The sequence below is a fragment of the Mya arenaria genome, chromosome 3, assembly GCF_026914265.1.
Source record: "Mya arenaria isolate MELC-2E11 chromosome 3, ASM2691426v1".
NCBI classification, from domain to species: Eukaryota; Metazoa; Mollusca; class Bivalvia; order Myida; family Myidae; genus Mya; species Mya arenaria.
In genome coordinates, this window is record NC_069124.1 from 68,440,014 (window position 1) to 68,448,881 (window position 8,868).

Consider the following 8,868-nt stretch of genomic DNA (forward strand, 5'->3'; position numbering starts at 1 on the left):
TACAATGTAAACAGTGAACATTTGACAGCTAGCTAAGGGGATATAGGCGAGGATCAAACCACTGGACTTGTCGTGCAAACTTACACCAAAATAATAAAATGTGATTGTTTCTACGGAAGCTTATCAAAGTTTAAGTTTTAAAGCAGCCCAAAGTTTGTTATCTTGGATAATACGAGTTCAAAAAAAGCCTTCGTAAACTCTAAAAGGCGGATTTGTTGAGTTTGACGTAGCGAGCGATGTATGGTCGGCGGAGGCCGTCCCTGTCAAAGCTATGGGTGGGGTCGGCGCTGCTTCTGGACGTCGGATATATGCTGCATGTGGTCGGGATCAGCACCACTTGGTGGACAACGAGGCACGACATCCAGGAGCGCATTGGGTCCGGCCTGTGGGACATTGGTCTATATCAAAATCTAGGTACTGTACAATCGTGCATTTGACGCCATGCATAACTCCAAAACTCATATATCTAAGCCCGGAGGAAACTTACCATAGTAATAACTATCGGGCATTTTCTTATGAACTCATAGCGCTTTCTTTTTCTGACAATGCTTATTTTGAGCTTTGAATGGTTGATTATATTTCCTTGACACATACTTTGGTTACGGGTTGTGGTAACCTTACGCCCTTCGATCCCCAGGTTGGTTGACGGCGACCAGGGTCCTGGAGGCGACGGGTCTGGCTTTCGCCCTATTGGCGCTGCTAGTCGTGGTTTTCCTGGTCTGTCTCCCAAGATACTTCCACTGGTCCTTAAGGCTCTTCGCGGTTTTCGCCTCAGTGATAGCGGGTAAGGACGGGCGGTAATGGTAGTCTTCAACTAAGTAGTATAACTGACGTAGATGTATTCCAGCTAGTAGCGCATTGGTTAGCGCACTCTCTTCTCACCTAGGCGGCCTGGGTTCGACTCCTGGCATGAGCGCATGTGAGTTTGTTTTGATGACACCAAGCCGGTCAAATGGCCTTCCTCCGGTTTCGCCGGTTTCCCCACAACACAAGACCGTACACTCGCGTAATATCGTGTCAACGAGATTCGTTTGTATATGTAGTCGTCATGAGTCTCAATATATTATAGTTTTTAGTTTAGTATAGTTTTATTGAACAAGTTCCGGAAATGTGTTAGTAAGCGAATCTTTGGCGACACATGTGTTATACAGATAAAATACGCGATGGTTATCATAACTGCAAACATGGTTACACATGCGATAAAATGTTGTTATACATGTTGTATAACTAGTTTTACAATCGTTGTAAAATAAGATGCAACTCTCGATGAACTACTATTAAAAGTGGGCTGACTGTTAATATCTGTTTTTATGTAAATATATAAATGGTTGTATACAGTTAATGGACCATGGCAGTCATAAAGCGTAATAAATGTGTATTTTTAAACAATAAAGTAACTTACAATTTTAAATTGAAATATGTAGAGGAGTTCGGATCCCCGATTCATCATGAACCTTACACTGCTTTATGAGTGTAAAGTTGCGGCTTTCGGCGATTTACTCGTTATACTTTTTGACTCATTCTTGTTGACTTTGATTTGATTTTACTATATCGTTTGAATAAATGCCCATTATAAATCAAAGAAACGTGTTTTCTTGATATCTACAAACATTACCAGTTATTCCTGCTGGCGGTCTCCTTTATAACCGTATATGAGTAAAATATATTAATGCGATTAATGTTCCTACCGTAATTGTTTATGCAAAACAAGCGAGGCTACATTTTGAAACTTACGGGCGTAGTAATATTGCACGTGAGGTTTCCGCTTCACTAAATATCTAAGACGTTTGATAAGATATCAGCCCTAGACGTACAACAGTGAAATCAGTCCAGCAAATAAAAGCAGTTCACACAACCGATTTGAAATGATATCGGACGCTTGAGAACAATATAATATACATGTAAAGGACATAATTTTGCGAATGTTATAAGCAAAAATATCAGTTTCAAGGTTTGATGTACATATGTATTGCTTGGGATATTTTATTATAATTCTACCCTTTGCCTACTCTAGTCGACTTTTTGGTCGCTTTTTGGTACCTTTGGTATGATTTGATATTTCTCTTCAATGACGCTATTGTGTTTTCTCCATGTCCTCTATTCTACAGGTATTCTCGTTCTGGCCGGTATAGGTGTTTACGCCGACAAGGTCCGCCATGATTTTCACTACTCGTTCGCCCTTAGCTGCACAGCAGGCCTGCTGTTTATCATCACCGGAAGTCTGCTCGCTGTGGACACATGCCTCATCCATCGGCACAACTCCAGGCCTCATACTCAGGTGCGCTTAAAACGTTTTACAAATGAAGCAACACTTTAAATCATAGGTGACGCATTTTCTATTTAATATCATTTATATCGAGATTTCACAATGACGCGATGCCGTTAAGGCCAGTTTGTTTTGCGACGTTGCATGTACAGATTCATTAAGTATTATATGTAAAGTATTGCACAGCAGTCTGCATTGACAAGAGGACTGAATCGGATCACCAACTGGTATAAATATACACCATAATAAACTTAATAATATATTTTCAACAATTCTTTAATAATTTTACAATATATATTTTATTGGAAATGACATAAGCATAAAATTAACCGTGATACATACAGTCCAATTATTAAAAAAGCGCCAATCATGTTAAACAAGAATTGATTCAACCAGTTTTATATTAGGGACACCATCGTCAGAGTGAATATCCATACAACAGCCCCTTCGTTCTCTCAGACTTCGGTCACCCATCCAACCATGGCGGGCACGAATCAGCCGGATACGGTCACATGTCCTATGGTGACCAGTGGTCGGGAGATAGGCGTGCATATGACAACACTGGGTTTGATCCTGGTGGTCATTACTCACATCACAGTCACCCTCCATCGCCACGTGAAAATGATCAGAACTATTTGGAGTGGCGGAAAAGACACGATCTCATGTATTCGTAACACAATCGCATAATATATTGTTTAAATGTGATCTAATAGCAAGTGTATAAAGTGTTTCACGCCTTTGAATATATTACTGTGCTGTCTGTAAGATATTGCTGATGCAAAACACCATACACTTGAAATGGTTATTTGTGTGCTGTTCTTAAACGTAGGAGTTAACGCATGTCAGGTTGTACTTCCGGTAGCAAGTTGGTTCCCCTGGTCCGGTGGGAGTCCACGGTTATCCAGCATAATCTTGCGGAGGAGTTTCTGTATGCGGCCTATGGCGCTTTTTTCCATTGGGGTGGTTGACTTCGCAAGCTTCCGGAGAGCCTCTTTATACAGCTTGTTGGCTTCGATCAGCTCCCTGTGTCGCGGAACAACCGGCGTGTATAGAGATATAAAATGAATGCACAAACATTATTGTGTACATATTGCTTACACACTGTCACTTTAATTTATGTAACACATTTATTTATTTTTAATTATTAATTATTTTATGAACAGCATGATTTATCTATAACATGTACAGTTTGATTGGTTAAGTCGGCTTTAAAAGCTCTTCAGAGTTTGTGTTACATGTTGTAAAACCGGCTTTATGATTAAATATTAATTTGACTTGACTACTTGGAGGTAACCTTGTATATTAAGTTGAACTAAATTGACATTGAATGAACACCGATAAAAGTATTTTATTTAAAGTATTCAAGTATGCTGTACTCACGAGTATTCAATTTCCCCATTATTGTCGGTGTCGCACTTGCGCACAAACGTTTCTAAGGTCTTCCGTTTCAGTGGAATGTGCACCTCCTGTATTATGGGATACAAAAATCAAGCTTAGTTTTAAAGGGACTAGACACCAGATGATCCCAGAATTAATTTGCAAATACCGTATTTCCTCTAAACAGGGCTGGAATTGTCAATACGAGCTAGTATTAGACCGATAATACATCACTGTACATAATAAAAGGAATATTTCGTCGTTGTCTCAGATAAGTTTACCTGTTTAAAATAGGGCATAATGGTTTCCCAGTTTAAAGTGTGTATATTAAGCATGTGAAAGTCACGTGATTAGTACAGATGTATATAACAACTCTAATTTTAAATTTACTGGTATTAACGTGGTAGACAAACTAAGCAATTTTCGAATTTGAACAATACGCAAAAACTGCAAAAGATACATGCTTCGCAAGCGATGTGATACATAAGTATGTAAGATTCAACCTACGGTATTTCGGTAATACTAAAAGAAAGAAAGAAACAAACAAAAACAACAACAAACTAGAAAACATGAAGAAAATATACTTTCTAATGTGATATTCGGGCAACTTGTAACATTTACTAAGTCCATAAATGTGTATGATATTCACAGTGGATTCTTTCCCATGCATCTATATGTTTGTACATCCAATTTACGCAGCTTGAGCCACTTACCCTGAGTCCATTTTGGAACTCGTCCACACTGATGCCCTTGCTGTTGTCCTTGTCCATCTGGTGGAAGAGGTCCACCAGCCGCAGTTTCTGTATCCGCATGAACTCCATCAGCACGAAGTGGGGATTCTCGTTCAGAAGCGCGAGCTCGTCCTCGGAGGCATCCTGATGAAGCAGATATTTAGTTGCCAATATTAATCAATTTCCTTGTCATACATCTATTTGTACTAAATACTCGTTTATACAATGTATACCGATCTTCAGACGACTTCATCAACACAACATTTACCGAGGATGTTCCTATACTTTTACCAGTACGCCTATTTTAGTACTTTAATCATTCTCTCAATAGATATTTTATAGCCCCTACCCGGCGCACAATTAATACTATCTTAAGCAACTTAACGGGTTATGTTTATAACATGTGTCCCTCCAAACCCATTGGGTTAGGTTTGCCTGCACATAACCATGACGGAGATGTCATTGCACCTACACACAGTGTCACTATAGCAACAACCATTACTCACTTGTTTGCCGATGGGGTCCCTGTCACATGACCAAACTATTCCGAACACGACTTCCAGTCGTCTGTTCTCCTGCAGTTCTTTCAACAGCTTAATAAAGTCGTCACGTACGTGCTGGTCCTAAAACATGAACTTGCTCATAAGTGCAAAGTAAATTAGTATATTGTTATTATGTTGGGTTGTGTGTTGTTATCCCGTGTTTCATAATGCTTATGACTTCGGTGATTAGAAATGAGTTTTTTTGGCCTTTACTGTATTCTTAACTTAAATAATATTACATTAAGCTGAATGTATGTATATAGAGCGTTTTTTTTTAGAAACTTACTCCCATATCAATATATTCGAGTCCGATCTTCGGGTTGTTCTTGATATAATCTAAAACTAGCACCGCGCCAACGTGAGAAATGTGATTCCTTCCGATCTGCAATCAATAATGGTGAAGACACAAAGTTTTTATCTTTAAATAGCGTTTCTCGATGTAGCAGTTCTGTGACATTGACCAATATTACAAAACTGACATACACTCTATACAGAATAGTTATAAAAGAAAGCGTAGGTTGGAAAGGTAATATAACAATTTTGGAAATAACAAAATTGTAAATAGAAAACAACACCAAAAACACATTTACCCTCAATTTCTTGAGCGTGCTGTTGTTTTTTAATCCAGCGAGAAAAGTGGCTACACAGGCCTCTGAGAGCCTATTACAGGAGAGGTCAAGGTCACGGAGCGCTTGGTTCCGGGTGAGCGAGGTGGCGATCTGGGACGCGCCCTCTTGGTACATCCCATTCCACGAAAGGTTCAGAACCTCAAGGTTTATGTTTTTCTGGTGTTATAATAACAGAGGAGCATGTAACAAGGGACATACAGTTTTTGAGGGACTTTGCTACATGTAAAACACATGCACATCATTGCTTGCCGAACAATCACGATGATGATGTCGATGATGTCGATGATGATAATGATGATGATAATGATGGTGATAGTGGTGTTGCTGCTTGTTGTTGTTGCTGCGGCTGCTACTGTTGCCAATGACGATGATGATGATGATGATGATGATGATGCAGCTGCTGCTACTCCTGCTTCTTCTTCTTCTTCTGATGATGATGATGATGATGATGATGATGATGATGATGATGATGATGATGATGATGATGATGATGATAATATATAGCTTGTTGATTTAATGGTTTTTGTCTATGTTTTTTTATTATTTTAAAATATTTCTTCCATAATAGGAATGATGTTTTAGCAATGCCACAAATATTGTTTTATAAAATGAACGGTTCAATACCGCCTGAGACTGACCGCGAGCGCCTTGCCGATCGCGGTGGCCCCTCCCATCCGGAGGTGGTTCCAACTAAGGTCCAGTACCCGCAGGAAGTCATTCGCCGCTGAAACATGGCGAGAAAACCACATGTATGTACTGTTGGAGCGACCGAGATTTTGGGCATTTAAGATTGTTCAACCGGCTATAGCCACAATAACATTCGTTAAATGAAAATTTAGTTATTCAGAATGAATGGAACTTTACACTTACCTAAACCATCGGCAATGTATTCACCACCCCTTTCCCGGAAGTAGTTGTGGCTCAAGTGTAACTCATACATGGCACTATTTTCCTGCAAAAAAACATCCGTACTTAATAACCATCATTAAGTGATAAAACTAGTTTGTTAGTTATACACGGCACCTAGCCATGTTAGTTGTGGTACATTCGTATAGATTGAAGGCAATGGATTTAAATGTCCCTGGATAAAGGATTGTAAAGACGCGCCATATGCAAACAGACGTTTTACTATTAGTCATAGTTAAAGCACCAGCGACCCGTAATTATGCACAAGCGCCTACTTGTAACGATATGGGAGTGAAGGTATTAATGGAAACAAAGAAAACACTTGACCACATGGTATAGACATTTTTAAATGATAACGTCAATCTACTGAATGTTTTTACATCTAGGAGATCCCGGAAGTAGATGGCGTCTCGATCGTTGAACTGGTTCCCGGTGAGGTCAAGAATTCGGACGCTATTGTTTTTCTCTAGGGCTTCACAGACCACCCGCGCGCCCTCAGTCCGCAGGCCGTTCCATCGCAACCTCTGAAGAGGTGGACAAGAGGACAAGAATCATGGATTGCTTGTACAGAAAGCAAATTTGTACTATGACAAGTCTAGTTCCTTCAACGTATTAGTGTGCGATTTACATGCAATGGAACCAATATTCTAAATTCATCATACAGTATTTGATATTAGATAACATGTAGGATGAATGTGTTTTTAGGATCTCGCAACTGAAACTGTATGAAGTTTACAGGTGTGTTTTTTTAAATTGATTTTTAAGCCATTAATTATTTTTAATATTCCACAGATTTTTTATAACATTCATACATTTTTAAAATAGTAAAATTTCTATGATGAGAGTATGTTCAATACTCGAAGTGAGAAATCCTGAAAGTTTCAAATCATAGGGCAAAAAACATTGTATTCAATCAACTCATTGGTTTTAATATTCATCAGTTCTCGATATATACTCGGATAATTTCACTATGGGAGAATACAAACAAGTTATCTCAATAAATAAACAGACTGACTAAATGATGCGAGATCAGATTTATCACATTTCAGCTAATTTTACTTACTTGATTAATTGATAAAGACAATTTATGAACAAAAACAGGTTCAGTATGTGAAACACACACAATCAATATTTTAATTTAATGCTTGCTCAATGTGAAAACCGTATAAGCTCACACGAGCCGTATGGTCTTGTGTTACCATCAATGAATACGCTAACAAAAAGGTACGCAACTCCAAAGCGCAATGGGTGAAACAAACACAGTTTTGGCTCTTTGGTAACTTACAATTTCTGTTAGGTACACATTTTTCCTAAAAACATCGCCAAAATAGTGAGCAGAGTTCTCCCCAATTTCATTTCTCTCAAACTCAACAGTCTCAACGATAGTGTTGCCCTGAAAGAAATAAAATACAGTGCAGTTGGTTCACAGGATTGAAGATTATACCTTTGTATTTTAGTACTAAGTAACTTAGTAACTGACATGTTTCTCGTTAAACATAAAATTAAACAAACAATATTACAGTCAATGTGAAAAATTTAAATGAGATATATTCAAACATATATCAAAACAATGATGGATGGTTTTAACTTCATGTGTATGTATTAATAACAAATATGGAATAAACGAAAACTTGAAATAGTAATGAGAGGGTGAACTAAAATAGAATACAATACAAAACAAAGTCATGGAAAACTTCACAAATAAATAAAGTTGAATTGTAGAAGTAGAAGACAGAAGTTCTATCTCACCAAGATAGCTATGGTGGCCGCTTTAGCGTCATCCGGAAGGAGCACGAAGCCTTTGCATGAGAGTTTCTCGTGCAGTAGTCCTCTAAGAATGGAGCGGACGGGCATCACCCCCAGCTGACGACACGACATCAGGTAATAGCGCTGACTCAACTCCGTGTTGTCCGCGGGGAGGTCAAGCTCTTCATCTTCTGGTGGAAATGATATGGACGAGGTTATTAAACATTTTAAAGACATGGTTCTACTTGCTCATTTTCCCAAAATCCAAAAGCATATCGCTTTTGACGTTTCTTTGGAGAAGCAGCCATCAACCCCTTTAAGCTTTAAACTATATTTCAGTAAAAATTAAGATAGAGTTCTATTGGAGTACATGTATTAATAAAACCTAGACTCATTATACGTGTAGACCTCATACCGTATGTTAAGTACGAATAATACCCTAGAAATGTTAGCCTACCATCAAAGTCAAACTCCTCATCCTCCTCCTCCTCCACTAGTTCCAGTACCTCATCCGTTTCCACGTTTGCATCCAGATCCGCGTCGCTTGAGGAGCTGTGACGCCGCGACCGATGCAACTTCCGCATGGCTGGTCGCCTCGGCTTCATATCCAGGCGATACTGCTGTGCCAGCGAAACAGCCGACAGGGCCCGGTTACTGCGCAGCGCACACAT

The 8,868-nt window shown here is 39.0% G+C and overlaps 2 protein-coding genes across 2 annotated transcripts; one reads left to right on the forward strand and one right to left on the reverse strand.

Moving 5' to 3' along the window:
- Positions 1-3,540, forward strand: LOC128229291 (uncharacterized). The gene is made up of 4 exons (XM_052941125.1): positions 1-414; positions 638-784; positions 2,109-2,278; positions 2,674-3,540. Exons 1-4 carry the CDS (start codon positions 237-239, stop codon positions 2,938-2,940), a joined length of 762 nt encoding a protein of 253 aa, XP_052797085.1. The 5' UTR covers positions 1-236; the 3' UTR covers positions 2,941-3,540.
- On the reverse strand, positions 3,109-8,868 carry LOC128226225 (leucine-rich repeat-containing protein 74A-like). Its single transcript, XM_052936114.1, has 12 exons — positions 8,655-8,868; positions 8,201-8,388; positions 7,737-7,844; positions 6,832-6,975; positions 6,416-6,497; positions 6,184-6,269; positions 5,507-5,701; positions 5,203-5,298; positions 4,881-4,997; positions 4,357-4,518; positions 3,647-3,732; positions 3,109-3,289 (listed from the first exon to the last, which is right to left on the reverse strand). The coding sequence occupies exons 1-12, from the start codon at positions 8,866-8,868 to the stop codon at positions 3,109-3,111; spliced, it is 1,659 nt and encodes a 552-aa protein (XP_052792074.1).